This window comes from Psittacula echo (genome assembly GCF_963264785.1).
Source record: "Psittacula echo genome assembly, chromosome: 4".
NCBI lineage: Eukaryota > Metazoa > Chordata > Aves > Psittaciformes > Psittacidae > Psittacula > Psittacula echo.
This window is the reverse complement of record NC_137738.1, coordinates 69,577,572-69,602,146: the sequence shown is the minus strand read 5'-3', so window position 1 is coordinate 69,602,146 and position 24,575 is coordinate 69,577,572. Positions and strand designations below refer to the sequence as shown.

The 24,575-nt window shown below is 41.0% G+C and overlaps 3 protein-coding genes across 7 annotated transcripts in view; 1 reads left to right on the top strand and 2 right to left on the bottom strand.

Moving 5' to 3' along the window:
* ANKRD6 (ankyrin repeat domain 6) overlaps positions 1-2,376 on the top strand; it is a gene marked incomplete at both ends in the record, with an annotated part of 33,325 nt that extends 30,949 nt beyond the window's left edge. Inside the window, 2 exons of the mRNA XM_080615266.1 lie at positions 388-730; positions 1,802-2,376. Of these exons, the coding sequence (XP_080471392.1) occupies positions 388-730; positions 1,802-2,376 (918 nt within the window). The remainder of the gene's footprint in view (positions 1-387; positions 731-1,801) is intronic.
* Positions 2,377-6,496: 4,120 nt separating this feature from the next.
* LYRM2 (LYR motif containing 2) lies at positions 6,497-8,398 on the bottom strand. Its single transcript, XM_080615531.1, has 3 exons — positions 8,343-8,398; positions 7,807-7,947; positions 6,497-6,899 (listed from the first exon to the last, which is right to left on the bottom strand). Exons 1-3 carry the CDS (start codon positions 8,385-8,387, stop codon positions 6,819-6,821), a joined length of 267 nt encoding a protein of 88 aa, XP_080471657.1. The 5' UTR covers positions 8,388-8,398; the 3' UTR covers positions 6,497-6,818.
* A 1,018-nt stretch (positions 8,399-9,416) lies between these two features.
* MDN1 (midasin AAA ATPase 1) overlaps positions 9,417-24,575 on the bottom strand; it is a 103,113-nt gene continuing 87,954 nt past the window's right edge. For all 5 annotated transcript variants that reach the window (XM_080614700.1, XM_080614701.1, XM_080614702.1 and 2 more), the window contains 15 exons: positions 24,024-24,159; positions 23,111-23,424; positions 22,009-22,170; positions 21,517-21,618; positions 21,154-21,355; positions 20,465-20,638; positions 18,787-18,944; positions 16,892-16,981; positions 16,033-16,148; positions 15,303-15,477; positions 14,595-14,668; positions 14,387-14,501; positions 13,356-13,419; positions 11,491-11,633; positions 9,417-10,414 (listed from right to left, as the gene is read on the bottom strand). In XM_080614700.1, coding sequence (XP_080470826.1) covers positions 10,226-10,414; positions 11,491-11,633; positions 13,356-13,419; positions 14,387-14,501; positions 14,595-14,668; positions 15,303-15,477; positions 16,033-16,148; positions 16,892-16,981; positions 18,787-18,944; positions 20,465-20,638; positions 21,154-21,355; positions 21,517-21,618; positions 22,009-22,170; positions 23,111-23,424; positions 24,024-24,159 — 2,214 coding nt within the window. In that variant the 3' untranslated portion in view covers positions 9,417-10,225. The remainder of the gene's footprint in view (positions 10,415-11,490; positions 11,634-13,355; positions 13,420-14,386; positions 14,502-14,594; positions 14,669-15,302; positions 15,478-16,032; positions 16,149-16,891; positions 16,982-18,786; positions 18,945-20,464; positions 20,639-21,153; positions 21,356-21,516; positions 21,619-22,008; positions 22,171-23,110; positions 23,425-24,023; positions 24,160-24,575) is intronic.

The window sequence follows — 24,575 nt, the reverse complement described above, 5'->3', positions numbered from 1 at the left end:
CCGGGAATGTCTAATTTGAATTCCACTCTTTAAAAAATGGCAGCTTTGACCACATGTGATGTTCCTTAGAAAGTACCATTGACTGTATAATTGAACAATCATCCCTGATCAGAGGACTTAGTGTTGTGTTTGAAGTAGCACATTCAAATCTAAGAGGCGGTAGCTGGAACTAAGGAGGGTGCCTTTAATTTACTAATGCCTAGCTCTTCATCTTTTCTGATTTGCAGTCCTTTAAATATTCCCAGAGGCAGCACATGCATCTGTATAGGGAATCTAAGCCCATAAACACTCAGCTTACTTCTCTTTGTCCTTGCCACATGTCCTTAGCAGCCCAGGAACTGTTGGATCTAATCACAGGATCATCTAATTGCAGTCTCCTTCTCATAGATTTCCTTGGTTGATGAGCTGAAGACTTGGTGCATGCTGAAGATTCAGAATCTGGAGCTCAAGCTGTCTGGAGATTCCAGGTCATCAAGACCAAAATCAACTTTGTCCACTTGTGAGTCTCTCACTGAGACCCTGGATACTGAGAACAACCCCCACAGTGCCAAGGACTGTAAAGCCAACCAGCCTGTGCTGCAGTCAGAGGGCTCCCACCAGCATTCCTATATCACGCTTCCAAATAGCCTTCCGGAAGATGGGGGAAGGAGCAGAGGCCAGATGCCAGAACAGAACTTTGGACAGCATTTTTGCATTCAACAGGGTGGTGCGTCAGGTACAACATTATCAGGTACTTAGATATCATATTGATTCAAAGGCGAGTTCATCAGCTGAAGGATACTTGTATTAATACCACAGGCATTAATTCTGGCTGTGTGCTTTCCCCATCCCATATGTCTTGGGGTTAGAATACACTCCAAGGCAGCAGCTGGGAATATTTTAAGACACAGTTCCCTTCACTGACTCTTCCTGATGCTTCCATGTCACTGTGTCTTTGAAGCCAAGTTCTTTGGTGCTCTGAATGATTCTGTTTTCTGAAATTCCTTCAGCTTCCCGATCAGAATTGCTCCTACCCTGTTTTCTGGTGGGATGTTGTGCAGGTTATCCAGAGTCTACTGAAGGAAGTGTATTTAATGCTTTTCAGATGCATGGAACCTGTATCAGCAGGGTGCAATGATGTGAACCTAAAATACTCATTTCCCCTGACTTTGACAAGGACAAAAATATCTGAGAACATGTCAGCCCAGTCCACGACCAGCATTTCAAGCCACCTCTCCATGCTTGGCCAGGGAAGCTTTTGAGGTAAAGAGTAGAAGGGGAGGCTGGCCGGATCTCCACAGCCAAGGAGAATGCTATCAAAGCCCTTGGCTTCTGTAAAATACATTGTATATGCACCCCCCCAAACACTATGCAAAGTGAACAGACATGGGCATGAATACCCCATCAGACTAGAAATGCAGAAGAACAGTTCAGAAGCATCAAAATGTGTTACCTTTGCAAAATTAGTGGCGCTTCAAGTTTTGTAGAAGCACGGAGTTCATGAGTATCAGAAGATATAAACTATAGGAAAGTACCCTGGTCTTTGTTACACGTTCTTCTCATGGACTCCTTTGATTGCTGTCAGTCTGTAGTCCCCCAGCTGCAATGCAGTGCTCTCTGCCTGAGCCAGCTTTTCTGTTTTAATGACTCTTTATTGTATCACCTGACTGTGAAGATGTGATAAGGTAGGTAAGCCTCTACAGTGTACACACAGCGCAGCCCATGGGAAACTGTATCATGCATCAAACAACAAGGACTTCTGCATGCCAAAATAAATGCCCAGAGCTTTCCTAAATATCCATGTATTTATTTTATTCTGTAGGCACAGAGCAACAGTTAATCACTGGCGGACCAGTTTCTTCTTCCGCCCCTGCTCAAGATGTCAGGCCAAAGGACAAAGCTGGGAGTGCCAGCACGTTCCACAGGCTCCAGCAGGAGCTGCCCTCGTCCGAGCTTTTGGGCTCTAAATTAAGACACGTTAAGGTTCAAGCTGCTTTGCAGCCCTTGACTGAACCTGCAAAGACTGAACTGCAGAGTGGCTACTTCATTGACAAAGGAACGCAGACAAAGAAGTCCAGCAAAAGCGGGCAGTTGAGGCACAAAGCTGTGCACCATGCTGGGGCCCATCTGAGCCAAGAGCAGCAGCCCTCTGTCCTGCCTGCGGGACAGCCGCCGGCCCCTGCGCTCAGAGACACCTCTCAGGCCCTGGAGATAACGCAGTACTTCTTTGAGGCCGTTTCCACGCAGATGGAGAAGTGGTATGAACGGAAGATAGAAGAAGCCCGGTGCCAAGCTAACCAGAAAGCGCAGCAAGACAAAGCTGCACTCAAGGAGCACATTAAAAGCTTAGAAGAGGAGCTCAGCAAATTAAGGACTAAGGTGCAGAAAGAGAGCTAGCGTCTACCAACCAGGTAAAGACAAGCAACAGGACCCATTTTGGAACCTGCTATATGGGAATCTGGAATACTGGTGTATATATGTATTTGTAGTGCCTGTTACATCCAAACAAAATCCTCTTTTTCAGGAGTAGGAACTGACTTTGGAGTTAGTTCTCCAGAACCAAGGAGAATTCATATGCAGACTATACTGATGACAATGAGATGCTGCACATTAGTTCCTTTCGTTGTTAGTTCCAAGAATCTGCTAAATATTTCACTCTCAATTTCCAGGTGCTGCTTGAACACAAACTGCATTAGAAACCAAAACTGCTTTCTGAAAAGGGAATGTCCTTATTTCCACATAGGTCATGTGTGGCTAGAGGGTTCCACTGGAGGCTACATGTAAATATGTGGTGATACCAATACTGAAGTGAATCCAGGGTGTTTGAGAGAGCTTTTGACAGAATTATTTAGTGATGAAGGGCTATTGATACTATTTTAGATACTCCCCACAGCCTCTCTCTATTCAGTGGAGAGAAGCTACAGAACCAACTCCAATTACGAGCCCACACAGGTGACAGATGCAGGCTTCCAGCTGAGAGAGGCCAGGCTCCCACTGAGTGAGATACATCGTATTAGGTACAGAGGCTTCTGTTGCCACTTTGCTTTTCTCTTGGTTTTACATTATTAAAACAAAAGCTAAGTTAGATTTGCCCTTTTTTTATGGAGTCCTGCTTGCAAAGCTTCTTGTGGTTACATAGTTGGTAAGGCCATAATTCAGTAATCTGACAGAGAAGTTGTTCAGGGATGGCAAATATTTTACCATAACTGTGTTCTATTTGCTAGGTATAGTTTTTATATAAATCTCATCTTCAGTCAGCAAATGGCTAAATTCTCTACTACTGAAGAAGCTTGAGAAAGCCCTTTTATCTAGAGAAGTGAAAGCTTCCTGTACTCCAATGTTTCTTTTTCTACAGAGTCAGGATTTTCTCAGACACCTTGCCCTTTGTTCCTCTCTCCGGTTTTCCTCTCCCTTGTATCCCTAAAAAGAGAGGCCCGGCCTTGGTGAATCTGCAGGTCTTAGGACTGCATTGACAAACAGTCCCACAAAATAGAGTTCAACGTCATCTTAAAGTTTTTATGGATGTGTTTTGTTATAAAATCAAAACCTACAATGGCCAGTGTTGTCCAGGCTGACACAGTCCAGATCAAGACTGTTGCATCTGCACCCCTTTAGGGCTTCCTCCTTGTCCCTTTGAGAAGGCTTCATCAGATTCTGTTAGAAATGTAAGTTAATAGATCATGACAGAACAGTTGTTCAGAACCAGTTCAAACACAGGATAGTACTGTTATGCCAAGGAGAAAGGTATTTTTTTTTCTGTACTGAGGAGCCCTAAAATCAATACAAAATACTTTACAGTATTGAAGACACCACTGACTAATTAGTGATTAAGCTTTTGTCTTCTTAGCAGATGTATAAAGCAAAAAAAAAAAAATCGTATCATATAGCAATATTTTTGAAGTTCCTATTAATGCACTATCAAGACAAAAGTGTATCTGCAGTTAACGGAAGCACTAGTTTTATTGCTCTGACTTCTGTAGTCTAACATAGACACTTCCATATGTTTACAGTTTTGTTTAAGCTACTGTAGGAACGCAGAAGCATGCTATTTAAGTTTTGTATCATCTTGATAAAGTGAATGTTTTGCCAAGCAATTAAAATAAGTGTTGCTCAGAAGTCTGTGTTGCTTAGAAGTCTGTGGTGCAATGTTTTCTAGCCAGAGAAAATAGACAGAATCCCCTCATTTGACTCAGAATGGGGAGCAGAAAATTGGACTTCAACTTCTCAGCTTTTGTGTTTGTGGCTACAAAACACAGGAACCAGTTCTACTGTCTGTGCTGAGGGAGGCTGCAGGGGCTGACTGCCATTTGTTAGCTGCTGCACACACCCACCATTTCAGAAGTTAGGGGCACCGGGCTGAGTGTGCAGATGATGGCACACAGTTCCTGAGCTTGCACAAGCGCAAGGGAGATGGAAAGGCTATGGATTTAACCTAATCTGCTTCACACATGAACCGCACTACCTAGGTACCCATTGGAGCAGTAATTTAAGACAGTAATTTGACTGCAGAGTAGATTTTAGAGGTTTTACTAACAAGCATACTGTAAAGGGAGGCACCTTCTGCTAATTCCTTCCTTTCTACTCCCCTTTGTACTCACTCCTCCTTCAAAAGGAGGAGCCAACTGTATGCTGAGTTGCATCAAAAGGAACGTGACCAGCAGGTTGAGGGAGGTGACCTCACCTGCAGTACTGCGTCCAGCTCTCAGGCTCCCAACACAAGAGGTATGTGGACCTGTTGGAGCAAGTCCAGAGGAAGTCACAAAGATGATCAGAGGGCTGGAGCACTTCTGTTACGGGGACAGGCTGAGATTTGGACTTGTTCAGCCTGGAGAAGGCTCTAGGGAGACTTTAGAGCAGCTTCTAGTACCTAAAGGGGGCCTACAAGAAATCAGGAAAGGGACTTTTTACAAAGGCATATAGTGTCAGGACAAGGGGGAATGGCTTTAAATTGACAGAGGGAAGATTTAGATTGCCCCCTCACTGGCAGTGCTCAAGGCCAAACTGGATGGGGCTTTGAGCAACCTGGTCTAGTGGAATGTGTCCCTACCCATGGCAGGAGTTTGGAACCAAATGGTTCTGTAAGGTCCCTTCCAACCCAAACCATTCTGTGATTCTATGAGAACTACAGTAGTTGAAGGACTTCACAAAATACCTGTATTTACTTTTCTTCACAGCACACACTTGGGAATATATTTACTTACCCTAGCACACTATACTTAGACACATAAAGCCTTCTGGCAGGCAATTTTATCTTGACAAGCCAACAACACAGTGGAGATCATGGGCTGCAGCACTCATGGGGCACTCCCTGTCAAGAACTATTCCTGGTTATGAGGTCACAACCTAGAAACGTACAAACTGGAGTCAAAGGAGTAATGCAGGCTCAGGGCTGTGAATGAAAAACACTGTGGTGAGGCAGCAGGGGAAGGTCTCCTAATTAAAGAGCAGAAATCAAACCACTGGCTCAGGGGAAAGGGGAAGCTACATGTGAGAAACGGCCAACATTGATTATGGCTTGGCTAGCCAAAATTCCTTTCTAAACAGCATTTTCTGGTAACATGAAGAATCAATCCCCAATACACTAATGTTCGGTGTATTCTATCAGAAAACGTTCACAAAGTTTAGATTTTCAACAAAATATTTAGACATACTTAACTTCAAAGGCTTCTGTCTATACAAACCTGAACTCTTTAGCAGCCTCCCTTGTGGTCTGCCACGCATCCTTTCCTGCAAAGCCAAATATGTAACTTTGAAGACCCTTTGTTTGGCTCCAGGAAGAAGCATTCTTCCTTCTCTCCCATAGCCTGGAGGGGCTATACTGGCCTGTTCCTTCCCCTGTGCCAGCAGTGGCACTTACCAGACTTGCTGTGAGGTTGTCCAGCTGGTATGGGTAGGTGGCTCCTCAAATGAATTGTAATTGAGAGAGGGAAGGGTTCCCTTATCTCTTGAAACCACGACCTGAATTGCAAGCAAGTACTGGATAGTCAGGTATCCAGCTACTTTTGTCTGGCTTTTTTATGCTGAGAAAATCCCAGATTCACCTTGGCATTTTTCATTTTAGAAAAAGAAGATAAACTGCAATTCACAGGGAGGTAAGAATGATTGCAAGCTAACAATTAAAAATGGTGTAATATAACACTTGGAAAGCCAGAACACAATATTTGCAGTTAGTCTTTCCTGTCTGCAATTCTACTTTATATTGACTTTTAAATACTAAAAGTTGAAGGTAATTCCTGTTAACTTGATCATAACTGTTTCAGGGGATAAAATCACTCATTTTCATATATAAAGACCTCCTCTTTTAAGTTTTATTCATTTAGGACTGAAAAACTGTATCTACACAGAAAACATTTGCTTTATGTTTTATCATGTTTATTTGCTTTGGGCCTATTTATTTATCCCAAATGTTTGAGGTTTTTTTAATCCCAAATTTTGGTAAAAGTCCTTGGCACAGTACAGAAGGAGCTGTTACCACTATAAATGTTATCACTTAAGAACTGCCACAATAGAAAACAGACAAAATAATCTGTCTTACGTTTATTTGCCATTTCCCTGGTGTAACACTGCTGCTCTAGTTTTTGGTGCTGTCTTGCTTTTCCCACAGCATATGCTACATCATCCATTCAGGCTTTTAAAATCCTTTGTGTCTCAGTGATTTCCACATGGGAGGGTAGCCAAACTGAGATGAGGAAGGGGAATAAACAAAACCCCCACCATGGTAGATTCCACCTTCAAACATTACCAGGTTGCCAGCAAAGGCTGCTACTGTAACCACGTTCTGGAAGAAATACTATGGTTGTTTGCAGCAGATGAAAGTCCAGCTGTCAACAAGCTTAAGATCAGGATTTTGCCAGCTTAAGTGTTCTTTGAAGTTCCTGAAGTTGCATGTTGCCTTGAGTGATCATCATCCTGATGGCATCCTGTAAACCAAAATGCAACCTACTGAACCAAACGTCTGTTCACAGCCCAGGTTTTACACGAGCACATGGATTTTAACACATTAAAATACATACAATTCTTACCAGCACTATTGTGATCTGTTTTTTTGTGTGAAGTTAATGCTATAATCACTGAGATGGTCAAAAACCAAGTGAACAAATGAATTAATTTAACTATGAGTTTGGGGGCTGGTTACAGCTTTGCTTTAAAGCTCAGTTGGGAACTGGATTCAAACTTCTAATAGTGTTTTCTTTACACCTCTGTGTCTACTGCCTTTGCAGGCAAGTAGTGACAACTGCACAGAGGCATTATGCAGACAGGTGTTTGCACAGCAAGGGGATGTTCAATGTTATTTTGATACAAGTCCTGTAATACTTTGTGTAACTCAGCCAGCAATACCTTCAGTGCTGGCTAGAAAAAGGATCAAACCATAAAGCAGAGGACAGGAGACATACAAGAAATGTGAAGGTTTCTGCATTTCATACATGCTTCCTAGACACAACCACTCAATTTGACTCTGTTCAGCTTGAAATTTAAGATGAAAAAAAGGTATAGGAAGTTTGACCATTAATGAGTATGTTACTGTATTGCTCAATACAATCTTTCTCATTTGTGGTTTGAGTAAGCAGCATTTGTTTGGGTTTTAGGTTTTAATTCCAGATTATTATCTGGAAATTAAGAGAAACATTACTACTGCCAACAGGGGGATCATATTTAGAGATGCTGAATTACTTCTTCATATACATGTTCCTTAAGAGAAAATAGTACTAGGAAACCTCTTACCAGCCTCGAAGTGACACCTATAACAACTCTTGTACGAACTGCAGGACAACTCACTGATCATTCCTGAGGGCAGGCAAGTCAGGGTTCGGGGTTCCCGATCCTCACCTCATCTGTAGCATCTTTATTTCTCCTGAACTCCTCCCTGGCCCAGTCCTTTAAATAGCGGCGATCTGCTTCAGCAGGGACTTCACGAATAGCCCTTAGGATCTTCCTGTATAACTGAAGAACCTGCTGTCGCCTCAGGAACTGGGAAGGAGAGAGGGAAGTCCATCCGCTGTCTCAGGACACTGCTGCGAGCTGTACCCTCGGAGACTTTGTGGGACATTCAACAACCACAAAGTTCCCCACCGCGCAGTACTGCCCAAGATCCCAGTCCACGAAGCTTGAAGGTCATAGGAAGGGGCATTCCAAGCACGCTGCGGTGCCTCAGGCCAGCTGCACACACGCACAACAGGCAGCATTACACGGGCGAGACCCAGCTTACCCCTCAGCCACCCGCCGCCGCGGCTCAGCCCACGGCTCCCGCCCACCGGCCACCTCCCTCAGCCTCGCTGCTGCCATTCGCCACCCAGGCCGGGGCCCTGTCAGCACTGCGGCTGCCGGGGGGAACCTGAGCCGCCCACCCACCTGCCCGCTCGTACCTGCTTCAGGTTGAGCGCACCCGGCGGCAGGCGGCTGGCGGCCATGACGCGCGGCTCCGCCTCTCCCGTCGCCGCCGTGGCAGTTGAGCCCTCCCCGGCGGGCGGGGCGCACCGGCCGCCATTTCCGCTGCCTCTGGCCGCCGGCTGCCGGCTGCCCGCTCGCTGTGGGCAAAGCGGGAACGCGCGGGTGCTTGTGCCCCAGAGCACCGGCGGAGCTCAACGCCGAGCCGGAGGCCAGGGCCCCCGTGCGACCGCCCGCGGTCGGTGCCTGGCGGGCTGCAGGCAGCCGAGGACGCCAGGAACCAGGGACACCAGGAACCAGAGGCAGTAAACTGGAACAACAGACTAAACGTGCATTGGAAACAGATCCTCGCCATCTTAACGAAACTTTCGGTTTCTAAACTGTTTTCTCCAATGACTACAACTACTCAGTAAAAGTCTGAAGTGCACTCTGGTGAATCATCCAATGAACTAAAGCCACCTACTTCCACAGTTAAATTTCCCAAAGCATGCAAGTATTTGTGTTCGCTTACGAGAGAGAGATCTCAAGTACCTTGGAAACACAGAACATGGTACCTGACATTTAACTGCTAATGGGGTAGGGCCCCCCTGCTAAGCCTGCAGTTCTGAAATGTGCTTATTGTGAATGAGCTGTGGCAAGGCGACACAAATAAAAGAAACAGCCTCTGGGTCTTGTCACTGCTGCACCTCCGAACAGCCACCGCAATACTTCCAAGTGAGGTTTTTCTACTTAGAAGCCAATGAGAACAATCCCATCTTTGGGCATGCAGCCCTATTTCCAGCCGCTTCCTGAGCAACTCCTGCACCACACTGAGAACGAGACACCTCCGAACACAAAGAATAGCTTTAGAGATTAGACCAGGGGCATTTAAACAAAGTTTCCTTCAGCTTTCCTTTGCGAGAAGTCACAAAGACTGGACCCTGAATTAAAATCCTGTGCTGGCATTATCTTCATAAAAGGAAGATGGGTGTTGACATTACATAAACCACAATACATTTTCGTATGAAACTCTGTGCACTGCTAGAGAATGCACAGCATTTTCCATCGGGCAAATTTATTCAAGCTTAGATCAACTGAAAGAACAGACGTCATAATTACAAACAGTGGTACCTCTCTTTATTAGTACAGACAATATAAGATGCATAGCTTTTGAAATGAACGATCATGTCCATGCTGTTAAAACATTAGATTAACAAAACGTCCTCAATGTCTGCCTTTGACAGAGGGGCAAACTTCACAGTGTAAACTTGATCAGAGAAGGATGGCATTATTCATAAACTCCTGTTGGTATTGTCAGACAAAAATCAGCGATAATTAAGTAGGATGTGTTAGACTGCAAAATAGTTTCAGGTTTTCAAGTACTTGTTCTTTGGTTGTTTAAAACCATCCGCTTCCCCCAGCTCCTTCCCAAAGAGGCACCCGCCACGTGGGTGAAGCTAAAGAATGCTTTTTTTGCAGAGACACCTGAAGTTCTTCTAATGCAGAACTGCCTTAGAAGCAATACTGTTTTTAGTTATTGCAATAGACAGTGGCAGGAATAATATCACCGCTGTGAGCATTACACAATAATATCATTTTTAGAAGTAATAAGTTATTACAAGAGAAGTTGAAAAGTTTTGCATTATTTTTGAGAATAGGCAATGAAAGAAGATGATGGTCGCACCATTGCATAACTGTCCTCTGACAAATGTGGAAGAATGCCCCCTAAACCACTTTGTTCTTAGCGAGTCTGTCCTGCCAGAGGGCAGCTCCTGCACATTAATCCTAGTTATAAAGAGGCTTTATGAACTCTCTGATGATGTGCCACTTCATCTATGTCAGTGGCTTAGCAGCAATCAGGTATTGACTTTGTCTACAAAGTCTACAAAGTGTCTGAGGCAGTCACCAGCTCAAACCACTGTCTGAGTGCGTCACTGAGAGTTTCTGGAAGCGCGTTCACATCCCTAAGGATCATGTAGAATGGGAAGGGGAATTCTTCCATGTAAGATCTGATTTCAGGCAGTTCCCCAGGACCTTTGAATATAGGTACTTTAATGTCCAAAATGGAATCCTGTGAAAAGAAAAAATTATGCTACTACTTAAAATAGTTTTAATTCCTCCTCTGTTAAATTAGAATTTAATAAGAGAGTTCTAAGATTAAAAGCCACAAGTGTCCTATGGCAAATCAAACCAAAGCAGCTAAGTTCTTTTGCCCTTTTAGATAAATGTGCTCTAATCATCAAATTACAGGCTAGAAGAGTTATTCTTAAGTTTCTGCAAAACTAAGTTCCATAAATAAATCCCATCTTTCCTTAGTATTTTATGATTTGAGTTTACTTAAGCACTTCAGTTTTATACACATGATGCCTTCCTAACACTGTAAACTCCTGTCATCTGTAAGCTCTTTAGGGCTGAGCTCAACTTATATCTGTGCAGTGAAACAAGATTCTTTTGCAAATTATTTTATAATATTTCAGTACTACAAAGACAAAAATCAGATTAAACCCCAGCTGTGCTGCTTGTAAAGTAACTTCTCAGTTGCCCAGCATAGCAGCTCAGAAAATTAATACAGCTTATGAACAACACATTTCACTGTTCAGAATTTTCACTTGACATTACAGCCAGGATTCATTTGAACCCTGTAATTGTCAGCAACAGAACTGGTGGTACCCAGCTTTCTCAGTTCAGGTGCTAAATAACTCTCCTGTACTCCTTTCAGTCTAATGTTTACTTTCACATTGGCTCCAACTGCCATTTCACATGGAGACTGCTGTCAGACATGATCAATTTGAATCAAAACTGAGATGGAACAAAGCATCTCTAAAACTCTGAATCTGTCAACCTGCCAGCTCCTTCTCTGGTGGCCAAAATCTACAACCTTTACATTTGAAGACAGGACCTCTTAGTTAGCCTTTCTGTGGCATAGAAGGCAATCTTTCTTCTTTTCAATACAAAAGGGATTAAGAATCACAGTAGAGAGAAATCACAAAAGATCTGACAGACATGAAAAACTGAAATTGAGCTCAATATCTTTGACCTCTGCAAAAGATAAGATAGCGGTATAGCACTACAAAAAGACAAGAAAAAGATTTGTATCAGTTTCTCATTCACTGCAGTTGAATACTTCTCCCTTGTTCACTGACTTACCCGGGAATTAGGATTGTCCAACACTACAAAAATAACAAAGATATTGGCATTCTGAGCTGCTTGAACAGCTGCTGTCACTCGTTCCTTGCCTTCCAAGAAAAGGCCTCTTCCATCAGATACAATCAAAAGCAGCTGCGCTGTTTCTGAGCAAAAAGAACATTTAAAATTACAGTAAGTTAAGAGTAATCCATTTAAAAGGCAAAAAAGAGTATTTTGTTCTAAGCCTCGTAGGTATAATGGAAAAATGAGTATTCCTAATGAAATTAAGTCTCTATCAAAGAGAATTCTGACTTAACATTAAGCTGCAGTTACCAGTAGGTCAAGAAAGAAAGTTTTTTCCCACAGTGTGAAATCATTGGGAATAATGGGGAAAAAAGCCCCAGTCCATCAGTACCATAATCAAGGATGAAGGGCGTGGAAAATACCTAATGAACATAGTCATGGCCTTGCCTTTCATGTCTGGTAATTGCCTTGGAGTTAAATATTGGCTGAATTACAAGAGTCCAGCCACTAGATCACTACCTCAGTAAAGCAGCAATGAAACAGAGTCCAAATCTATTCCTCCTATTCCTCCAGAAGCAGGTACTTATGGGTGCATCTGTGTTAGCATTTCACCTTGGACTGTGCTTCTGAAACGTGTTTCCCTCTTGTCCCTGCTTTAATGGGCTTGGCTTCCACAAGAGTAGTCTTGAACTGCCCGAAATGAGTTATTTTTGGAGGAAACTAATGAAAAAGATGAGTTTCAGAGGCACAGTCAAGGCAGTACAAGCACTACAGGGCATTCTGCCTTCGGGACCAGACGAGCTAGTTTGAAATAAACCTCCTAAAACTTACACACAGATGTTCCTCAGCACTGACCATTTTCTGGCGGCATGTTACTTGACCAAGTTGCCCCCAGAGATACATCCCTCATAAAGGGACATTCTAACTAAGTTATGCATCTATCATCTTTTAGTTACAAGGGAAATCACAGTAATTACTGTCAGGAATGCAAGCCCTTCTCTCTCCTGTTTCCCCTGCAGCTAGGGAAGGGATGTAGAACGCTTCCTCCTTTTCTGCAGACAGGCCCCAGGTATGACAGTGCTTGGTCTTTTCACAAAAGGGGTGATGTATCCTACTGCCTTTTCTTGCGCTAGCTGCCTGATTCTAGGGAGCTGATTGCTGCTCTATCCCAGCCTAGTTCAAGAAGACTGGAAGCTGCTCTCACTCAGAATATTCGGACAGCCTGGCAAACCAGCTGCGGATTATAAATCCCAGATTGTCCATTTCTTGGAGTACTTCAAGAACTTTTTTCAAATCTGGGTGTCACCATGATAAGCTTTTAACTAGCACAAAGCAGCCTTTTATGCTAACTATGGGTCAGCCATGGAGTAACAAGCCTCCCAGCTTTTCTGGGAAATTTGAGCAGCTCATGACCTAAACTTGCCCTACAGTGAAAGGCAGGTAGGAAGCAAACACTCTCATCAGAACAGTGTGCTTCTGGATACCTACAGAAGCCAGGTTCTCAAGCAAGAGCAGAAGTGCCTAGAGAGTCAGGGTCACTACGAAGCTGGACAATGCTCTAAGGCAGGCATAGTCTAGGACTTAAAAATTATCTGGAAACATGATGTAAAGAGAGGCAGGTAGGGCATGTCTTTTTAAAAAGCCTTAAACAACATTTCAGTGAATTACTGACAAAGTAGGTATCTTTTGGGTTTTGAACTGAATTTCAACCAAACATTCCTTTTGACAAAGCAAAACCTAATCCCTAAGGCAAGAGATGCCTCATTGCTAGGAGTCTTTCTGGCAGGATATTGCTTCAGGATGTAGAGAGCATTCTGCTGCCATGGCAACAAGCAGAGTAATAAAAAAGAGAAGCAGCTCACCCGGATTAATATTTTGAGACAACTGCTGTGCTGCAGCGAACATATTTGCTGATGATTCTAGAAACTGCAGAGGAAACAAACAAGAAGATTAAGTTATCTCATCATAAAATAATAAACTTAATAATGATAACATTTTTAAAGAACACATTTCTGTATTTTAAATGCCAAGATAGGTCACTGTGACCACCTACACAGATACAGTCCTTGGCATTTTCTTACATTAACTCTTCAAATTTAGTAAGCATTTTTGAACTAGAGAATCTTCAGAAAAGCCTTCAATCTGGATTTATAATTTTTGCAATGCTAACAAAGCTATCAAAACCTCAGTGAATTGTTCAGGTGATTAATGGCATCATTAAAAATATGCATCCTATCTCTAGGATGTTTAGCTTCAACTTGCCAAGTATCTAGTTATGTATTGCCCATTAAAATTAAGAGCATCAACTGTCAAATTCTTCCAGTTTTAAAAGGACTTTGTAAGATTACCATCGAGCTATTTGGGTCTCCTCCTCTTCCATTTAATTTTAACGGAAGATCTTATTCAAGTTTGAAAAGGTAAGACTGCAAAACTCTTCCTAAAAAGAAGAAAACTTTGCAGCTGTCCAGGAAGTATTATCACAGAAAGTTTTCTTCAGGAATCAGTCAAGTCTGACAAACATACAGAGCTCTTCCTCCTCTTCCTACAAGTGGAATCCATGGCATAAAAACCTCCTGAACTCCCACAAATTTTGATGGGATTTGGCTTTGGGATAAACAGTATTTTGGGTACAAGATATTGGGTAAGACCCAATATAAACAGAGAAAGATGAATGCCTGAAAGTAGCATACATCAGGCCTGAAAGTGAGAAAACACTCCTCCTCTTGCAAAACTGCAACCATGCTATCGCTTTGTTCTCTAACCAGCTATCAAACACTCAAATATAAACAACCAGTAAAGATTACAAAGCCATCATGAATCCATGAAGCTACTGATGTCTCTCTCATCTGGAAAAGCTCTGCAGACCTGCTGCCCCTGAGGCATTCTTGTGTACCTGGGCTATTTTTGTTTTCTTCTGCTGAAACTTGCAAAGACGCAAGATCCTGGTCCCCGACTGGTCGCTGAACTGTTCATGGAATGGGTGCAGCAGCTGAACAGTCTCTCCAAAGCTTCAGAAAAGAATTAAAAATGACAGAGTGAAACCAGTACTTACATTCTGCTCTGAAGTCCTGAAGAAAAGTAAAGATTTCAAATCAACTCACCTACACACAGCAATTTGCCCCACTTCTAGAAGAGTCAGTGCATTTCCAATAACTGCCAGGGATTCATAGGCAAGCTATTAAAGAAAAAAGGTACATCAAAAATGAGGCACTCCAAGCTTTACTCACAGCTCAGTATTTAAATATGGAGAATGTTACCAAAATTATTTTTTGTCTAGTAAAGTAAGTGAAGAGACTTCCTATCTTTTTTCCTATTATACAAGATAGTCACTGCAATAAAGATATCCTAGTTTTACTTGAGGCCTTCAGCTGACTAATTTAGAGATACCACTTTAGGCAGGCTAATGAAATAAAACACTGAAATAGCTATTTAGAAGGAAACACATTTTAAATAAATAAAATCACTGCAGCTGAGCTATGATGAACTAATATTGAATCCTCCAATGACCTGCATAGCTAAACAAGTTTTGGCCTTTTGTAGGTAACAAAAGATAATTTTCCAGTGGATATGCACACTTCTGTCTAACAAATTAAACATCTTCTCCGTCAGCTAACTTTTATTACTCTTTTAGTAACAAATCTCTTAGGCATGAAGTGACAAGAGTTCAAGCGCAGACCAGCAACGTAGCTGCTCTAGAATCACAAGTCAGGCTTTCCAACAGCCACCAGCCCTGTATGAAACAAGTCAGAAGCTGACATGTTCATCAACGACAGGTGGTCTCTTCATACTTCTCCCAGGTTTTGTTTTACCTGTTTGGAGTGATTGTCTATCATACTAGAGGAATCATCAATAGCCAAGCAAATCTGGTACTGTCGTTTGCTGGGCTTGGTCCTTCGCAACCAGATCTTATCTTTTCGGAACTGACTGGCAATATATGGAATCACTTTGCGCATGTTCAGTCTCTTCCCTGTTCTATAGTCTCCTCTGAAAGTTAAGAAAACAAGACAGTGTCAGGCATTATCAGCAAATATCTCATTCTGGAAATCCTGGCCTATGCAGCATATGCACCAAAATAACAAAAAAGTAGTTCTAATATTCATATTCAAGTATAGAGCAAAAACCACCTCACATTTTTAAAGCAAGATAGATATTCAATGTTTTTAAAAGAAGCTCTTAAATCTAGGTGCCTAAAATAGAAAGCAGACCTTGAGTTTAGACTCTTCCATCTTGAAACAAGTCTAGGTCTCTTGAACAAAAAATAAATCATTACATATTAAAACCAACATAAAACTTTTTGACATCTGACATAATCTTTGACTCAACAGCACTTCACATGTTTAAGTTGATTCGATCACCTGTTGCACAGAAGAGAACAGAAAACACTATCCTCAGGATGGGTACCTACTACTACAGCACATTTGCGCTTCATAAATAAGCTAGTGTTCCCATACAACAGAGCTGCAGTTGTACAAAGGTTAAAGCCCTCCCCCCCAAACCAGGAATCTGAATAAAATAAAGCCTCAGAAAGGCCTAACTTACTTCAATTTGGCTGCCTGAGTGGGTTCCAATATGAGTCGTAGCTGTTCACAAAGCTGCTGTGATAGCGGAGCTGTCAGTACTAAATACCTCTGCCACAACTGTGCTGCTTCCTTCTCCTAAAACATCATACATCACAGAAAAAAATAAAAGTGAATTATGAAGAAACAACAAGTTGGGAAGCTGAAAAAAGAAAACAAACCTCAGTTTACTAAGGGGGAGTTAGTAGGTAACTATCAGCTGAAACTGTCAGAATGCCTCAAGATCAAAAATTAAGGTGTATTGAAATTCAGCAAGATTGTTAAGCCTCCACACTGGCAATTTCATTCAGGAATTGTTTCCAAATATGGTTTGTGATTAATGACTAGGAGCAAGTGTCATAGTGTGCTTCTGCTGTTGGTTACCTCAAACTCCACCACTGCAACTGAAGGAGAGAGACATTGTCTGCTGACCATAGCTTTGTGAAAGTGGTGCCCAGCACTTAACTGTAGGTGACAACTCAAAACGGAAGGAGCTTGGTAAGATTGAGAAAAATGTTTCTAACTATGCGAGCTTTAAAAGTCATTACCAACAGAGTAACTTTCTGCCAATAGCACACAGAACATTCAAAATGAGACCTGAAGCGTCATCTTGCTTTAAGAATAATTGGTTTTGTTGGCTTGGTTTTTTGGTTGGGGTTGTTTTTGGTTTTTTTTCAGAATAAGTTAAATATAACAACAAAATTAACACCTAAATCACACAATTTTGAATATTTAGATTCCAGCCTGCTTGGCTTCCTCAATGCTTCAGCAGTAAACCAAGATTAAATAATGGAACTGAAGGATTCTTATTGACAGTTTTATATTAAAACAAGGTCACAAACCTCATCTGGAGTTCCAGACTGCTGTGTCTGCCAAGCTTCCAATTGCCTCTCAAGTTCCTTTCTTAGCTCTTCAGGATCTCTAACGATGCGCTAGAAGTGTAGTCATGAGATTTATGAGACAGAAAAATCAGTTCACACATCTGGTGCTTCCTCAAACTACAGCAAACTATCAGGAAGTAAAAATGCATTGCTCTTCTCTTTTTAGGCACAAAAATATTGGAAAAAACTTAAATGAAGATTCTAAATTTGCCTTTTTTAATAGCTTCCATGTACAGGAAGGATAAATATCTCCCCACAAATACCTGCATCTGTGACACAATCAACACAGGAACAAAGCTAGGAGCATCTATTATACAGACACTATAAATAATACAGAACTTCCAACATAATCCAGTGCAACGATTTTGACAAACGCCAAATTTAATGGCAGTATAACGGAGATCAAACCATTAATAACACTTATCTAGTGTCTTCCAAAATCTAATATGCTTCACTTAATTAGTTTTTTAAAAGTTTCTTTCAAACCACTTAAAGAATTGAATGACATCTTCCTCTTTACCTGCCAACAAATGCTATTTGATAAGCCATTCTGTTCAAGGACATTGAAGCTTTACTACACTTCTTTTACTTTTATTGTGCGTTCAGTGACAACTTCTGTTCCTGCCTTGTAACATAACAATCTAGCCAAAGAGTAGTATGTGGTCTGCATAACCTGCAGGATTATGGATTAAGGAAAATAAGCCTATGAATGCAAACTACCACGCAACTTCTCATTCCTCAAAAAGCAGCAGCAGTCCTTCTGGTCACCTACTGCAGGTTTAAAGAAGGGTGAAGGAGTGTACATGGATGGAGTTTTTTTTTTCTTCCTTTTTTCTTCCCTTTTCATTTTGCTGAAGCATGGAAACTTACTCTTTTCCCCCAGCGATGTTTAGCCCTTCCTATTTAACTGGTGCTGTAAGAGCTCCCCCCTCTGTTTCAGGTTTGCATGTCAATGGAAAAGAACCCACCACACATCTCTGAATACGAGAGAACATTCTTGCATTCCAAAGCCTTTTTCCAAACAGCTGCACCATTTGGAATTAAGATGGAAATATCATGTATCGCTGGCACACAATTGTTTCCGTGCTGTGCACAGAAACACTAAAATACTGCTTTCCAAGTATGTACTCAGGACACAGTATAAGAAGCATGAAAGGTCAATACTGCTGAAAAAGACACTGAAAATACTCTATCAGCTGATTATCCACTGTCAACTGCTTCTGTGCCATAACTCTTCATTGTAAAACGTGCTTTTTCACAGCTAGCAGTCTGCACTGGAAACTATGAGTGCTACATGAAGCTCTAGGATTTTCTAGGCTACGATAGCATTTTTTTAATTGAGATATTCATAAAAAGCACACTATCAGCTTTTATAAGGAAGTAATATGTTGTGATGAATTAACTGAGGTTAATTCTTTGCCCACAATGGTGTTTAAAATTCACTGATGCCTAGCTCTCTCTTCACTCTGAACCCTTTATCTTCAGGGCACACACCTCGCCCATCATTTTCCACTACCCAACCATCTGATCAGCAGATTAAACCAGTTAAAGTTTAAAACAGTTAAAACAGTTCTTGACAGTTAGAAAAACAAAAAATTTCTTGTAAAAAGAGTGAGGATAGGACCTTTTCGCGTAAGAACGGGGAGGAGTTGTCATTTTAAAGTCATCATTCAGCTGCATGTACAACAAACAGTTGTGCGTTATTTCTTATTCTTCTATTAAAGAACAGCAAGCTACTGCATTGTCTGAGTAAAAAGAATTCTAAACTTTTGTCTTCAGAGTTCCATTAACATGGGTCAAATAAAACAGACCGTTTCTACCACTGTAATTTTAAGATGACACTTCGGATATCATACCTGGGGAGTGTCCATCAAAAACTGATGGGCTGTATGTATGGTTGAGTCCTTGCTTCTCTCTGGCTTCTCTTCTGTCACCTTCGGTAGCTTTTCTGCTGTAGAGTCATTGACATCCTCAGAATCAAAAGTCTGGATCTCTGGCTCCACTTCACCTGGTCCTACAACCACAAAACTAATTACTAACTTTGTGTATCACACATACTACAAGAACCAATATTGTAACTCAGCTCCTTTACAAAGTGTTTCACATGCTTTGCACTGCAACCCAGACATTTTTGTTTTTTAATTTAATTTCAAGAGAAGTGCACAAATTCTAAGACAGTTCTAGGAATAGGATGAATCCACCTTGCTACTCACTCAAACTGATAAATATGCGTTTCCATATGCAAACTGTTTTTCTATCATATAACCTTGCCAAATGAACAATACCTTAGTGAACATGTGTCTAGCACCTGAAAATTCCATTGGTGAAGTACATTTTTGAGCTTCATAGCCTACCTGACAGTAACAGGAGGTATAAAGCAATGCAAGAACAATCAGCAAATCATCATTAAAAAAAAATATGGCAATCTTTTCTTATCTTTTACTCTCAAGTTTTGTAATGAACAGCTTCCTGCAACTCTGAAATCAATTTACAAACAAAGGAACGGACTGAAGATTTTCTTTTATTATTGTTTCTACTACAGGACACTGTTTAACATGTTTTTTAAGAATTCTTCCAAGAAAAAAACCAAAACAGTCTGACATTGTAGGAGATGTTTCGAAGATTATAGTTTTTCAAACATACTGTTAAGAGAATCATGTGGAAGAACAAACAGGAGTGATTACCTGCATGCCTGTGCCATAAAGCTAATGAATCTAGCAAGAGATTTAAGTAAAGAGATAAAACCTGACAGGAATGGGAGGCAAGAAAGTTAATCAGGCTGGTAAAATTCTTGTCTCCCTCTCTAGCCAGCTTTTGTTTTATCTGATAAGAAAACTATCCCAAATTCTAAGCTACAGTGTCATTTACTTAGATACATCAAAATTAAATGCTTCTGTTGCAATTGGCAAGACATATTTACTTGTATCTTGCTTATTTTGTGTGGGCTATGTGGCTGACAAGTCAGACCTGTCTTCTCATCTACCAACCATTTGCATCTGATAGCCATTTTCTGTTAAGCAGCTCCGTTTTGGTTTGTTTCATTCTCACTTCAGGAAGAAAGCAGGGCAACAGTGACACTTCAGTGCTACCTCACACTGGCTGTTGTTCAGACCAGGTCCTCAACTTCTTGACGCTTTGTCAGAAATTACACATAAAAAGAAGAGTTGTGTGGTGCTGATGCTGGCGACACTGGAATGCAGTTATGTGCCAATTAATTAAGCAGACTGGCACTGTGTCTAGCAGAGGGAAAGTGTTCGCCTTTTACCTCTTTAAAGAAGTGGATGAAGATTAGAGACCATTAACTTGAAAGAAAGCTGCAAAACCCTCTGTCACTCAACCAATTTAGCAAAGGCTAATGCTAGTTACTTGGCAGGAGTACGAATACTGCTGCAGAAATATCAATTAAGTCTTATAAAGCATATAATCAGTCTTATAAAGCATATGCACATCTACCATATGCAAAAATAAATACCTACATATATATTTAAAGATGCACATCAGCATATGTTTAGAATGCTTTTTAAGTTAACATACCAGGAGTTTTAGTGGCAGAAGAATTCTTTTTTTCTGGCTTTAGCTCCTCTGTGTCTACTGCTGTGAGATCCTCATCGTTCTGTATTTGTGTTTCCATAGCTGCATCTTCAGAGTCTCCCTCTTCCTTTTCTTCAGGGGGCATAATGGGTTTCTCTTGCTCTTTGCTAGCTACATCTGTACAAGGCAACAATAGTTATTAAGAGGAAAGAGGAAGGGAAAGTAGTGAAGTTGCAAAAAAAGAAAAGAAGTTGCATTCTGAGCCCACTGCATATCAGTTTCAGTGAACTTCAGAAGAGATCTGAGCTATTGCCTCAAACTTCAGTTTTCTCTTTCACCGTGCTGTGCCATTTTGTGTTAATGAGCTATTGCCCTGAAAACCTGATGAATGAAACATCAGACTAGAATAGAAATTATTTAAAAGAAAAAAATCAGAATAGTTTTAAAATGTTTTTAAACTAAAATCCATTTTTATGAGTGAATTCAGTATGTTATAAAATGTTATCATTAGTGTGAACGTCATTGCCAAAGATTATCATATATTATAGTGAAATGGTTCTACATCTTAAACCAAAGCAAGAACTGTTAAACATGATTTGAAAAAACATACTGGGAAAAACTACAGTAAATAAGCGTGTTTCAGGATTTGACTCCGAAGTAACAACTCTTTACACCCAGAAATATCAACATACCATACGTCTGTGCATCATAGCTTTCAGAGCCTTGTTTAATATGTTCAAATGCATCAGCCTCCTCCACATTTTGTTTAGGCTGAGTTGTATTCTGCTTTGCTTCACTGCTGGATTCTATGGTTCTCAGTCTCTTGTGGATATGTTCATTGTGATCTCCCATTGAGCGTTCATTATCTGCCTGACCAGGCTTCCTCTTGAAACTCTGAAACAAATTAACACCATGAACTTCAAGTGAGGTGCAGCCAAACACTGATTACAACAATGGTTCTAACAAGGAGAAACTGAAACTATTTGCTGGTTAATATTAAAACATTCAAATTAAAAATAATAATAAAAGAAAGAAAATAATATGAAGAGATGAACCTGGGTATTTTTTCTGCTTTGCTTCTGAGAAGCCATCCGGGCCATGCGTGTGGATTCATGGCCTTCTGACTGATTTGCACTCGAAGCTCCACTCCCACTTTCCTGAGAGACAAAAAAAAAAACCTCCAAAATCACAACTGTAACTGAAAATGGCAACTGTTGTAGTCAAATTTCAGAAGTTACACGGGGAAGCTGTGCTGTTTTCTATTGTGAATGACAAATGGCTCAGAAGTGCAAGCAGTATTCTTGTGAGGAGCAGACAAGACAGTCCTGCAGCTCAACTATTAGCCTAAAATTACAGTTTTCACTGCTATGAAATGTCACTATATATCTACATGATCTTAAATCTTTTTCAGGGAATTTATAACTGGTGTTCTAAAAATTGAATCTTACACGCTATTCCTAAAAATACAGCAGCAGTTCCTTGATTGTATCTTAAAAACATACGCACAAGTTCAGCATTTTTAACTTAGACACTTCCATTTATTTTACCTCTTTAGACTGGTCTCTTTCTGAAGCCTCTCCAGCCAGCTCAACAGCACTGTCACTCTGCAGGTTTTCTTGCCCAGTCTGCCCTTGTGTTTCATGTTCCATTCTTTCCTCAGCCTCAGGGATCTCTTCATCCATCTCTGAATTATCTTTACCCTCTTCTTCCTGAAATAGTATTGGTTTATTTTAACAGTCTAAAAAACACTGGAAAATGGGTACTATTGAAATGCACATAAAGAATAATGCCATCATCAGGCACAGTCAACACTGGTTCACAAGGGGAAAGTCCTGTTTAACTAATCTGATATCCTTCTATGAAAAGGTCATCCGCCTAGTAGGTGAAGGGAAGTCGGTGGATGTAGTTTTTCTGGATTTTGATACGGCTTCTGATACTATCCCTCACAGCATCCTCCCAGATAAGTTGTCCCGCTATGCGATGAGTGGGTGCATGGTGTGCTGGGTGAACAACTGGCTGAAGGGCAGGGCTCAAAGGGTTGTGGTGAATGGGGCTCCATCTGGCTGGTGACTGGTCACCAATGGTGTTCCTTGGGGTGACCTCATTACTCTCTATAGCTTCCTGAGAGGAAGTGGAGAGGGAGATGCTGAGCACTATTTCCCTGCTATCCAGTGACAGGACACTTGGGAGTGCTTCAAAGCTGCATTAGGGGAGGTTTAGACTGGACTTCAGGAAGCATTCCTTTACCAAGAGGGTGGTCAAACACTGGAACAGGCTTTCTAAAGGGGTCAAAGCCCCAAGCCTTTCAGTGCTTAAGAAGCATTTGGACAATGCCCTTAACAACATGCTTTAGCTTTTTGTCAGCCCTAAATTGATCAGGCAATTGGACTAGATAATCTCTGTAAGTCCCTTCCAACTGAAATATTCTATTCTGTTGTAACAGAAGGCCAAGGAGATAACAGGAATACAGATGACAAAAATACACCAGTTTAATAGTAAGCGCATTTCTGTTATCTTGATGAAGATTCTCATTCACATCACACCTACTCAATGACAAATCTGTTTCAGTATCATAGATACATCCATTTCTTAAGTCTTGTATAAGGTAATTCGAAAAAGAAAAGCAGGCTTTTATTTATCACTCTTTACCTGAGGTTGAAGGCCTTGGTCAGCTGCAGGAATTCCCTTATCTTCAGCAGATTCATTTTTTTCCTCATCAGGTGGTTGTGACTGTTCCTCATCTTCTTCTGCTGCATCCTCAGTTTTTCCTGCATTTTCATCTTGATCATGAGCATCTTTGTCCCCTTCATCTTCCTTCTCCTCTTTATCTTCAGAAATGCCTTCTTCAGCTGGTTCTGCATCCTGGTCATTTCGCTCTGTCTCACCAGTATCCTGTTCATTCTGTTCTGTTTTCTCTGCCTCATTTAAATCAGCAGGTTTCTCATCTACTTCAAAATCATTTTCTTCCGGATTAAAAACAATCAGAAAGGTATACAAAACTTTTAGTGAAGTACAGAGATAGTGAATATTACAGTGAATAAAACTGCCCAGCTTATAAAAAAAAAAAACCAGAGATATCTATACATAGAATCTATTATTTTCTATTGCACATAATTCCTTTAAGTCACAATTGGTTTGTAACAAATGATAGAGCAGGATGAATTCCAATTAATTCCCTTTAACCTAACAGTCGTGAGGGTGAGTTGACTTTGAGTATAAATGCTTGCAAGTAACATACTAAAAATGAAACCATAAAAGCAACTGGACAATTAAATAAGGAGCTTCTAGTCGAAGTATCATTTGGATAACATTGAGAAAGCCTGCTCCAAAGTGTGCGTGAAAAATGGGTAAAGGAAAATATTGTAATGTTAATTATTATCTGGCCTGTATTTGGTATGTTTATATTTTGATACACAGAAGTGAATGTGCAGCTTCTTGTTATACACAATCCTACCACCACCTCTTTCCTTTTCTATTGAGAAAAGAGTCATTATCTGTCTGTTCCCCCCTGTTTCCATTTGGCTTTCATCTAGGAATCTGTAGAGAGATTTTTCAGATGTACCTTCACCCTCTTCTTCCTCATCACTCTTCTCATCATTCTCTAGGTTCAAATTATCAGGAAGATCCAAAGGTTCAATTTCAGGCTCCTTTTCTTGGCGGCCGTGATAAGGATCTATTTCGTTCTCGTCATACTCACGCTATCAGCAAAAGAATGGGGGGAAAAAGTAACAGGCACATAGTAAGTGGGAAGAAAGGCAAAAATAAGAAGTAAGATTCTACTGAATTCTCTAGGACACAAATACTGGGTGCTAATATTCCATTCTCATCAGTTAAAATGAATTTCCAGTGGTACACATCCTCACATATAAAAAGCAGAAAAAGATTAATTTTTGCAAATGCATTTACATAAATAGGTATTTCTTAAAACCAGCATGTTTTAGGTTCAGAATCCAGTTTTCCTAGCTGAAAGATTCTGAAGAGAATCTGCACTCTTGCAGATGGCAAATGCACTGTTGCATACTACACAGAATATTCAAGTATACTGCATTCGCATATTTGGGATCAGTCCCACCGACTTGGGGTTTCTGTCGCTAAACACAACAGAACAAGAATT

Bases quoted from the DNA above. Each gene is read 5' to 3' on its own strand.
- LYRM2 (XM_080615531.1), bottom strand. From the start codon at position 8,387: ATGGCCGCCAGCCGCCTGCCGCCGGGTGCGCTCAACCTGAAGCAG. The intron at 7,948-8,342 runs GTACGAGCGGGC...TCTCCTTCCCAG, and splicing joins GTGCGCTCAACCTGAAGCAG to TTCCTGAGGCGACAGCAGGT. The intron at 6,900-7,806 runs GTGAGGATCGGG...TTTGGTTTACAG, and splicing joins ATAAAGATGCTACAGATGAG to GATGCCATCAGGATGATGAT.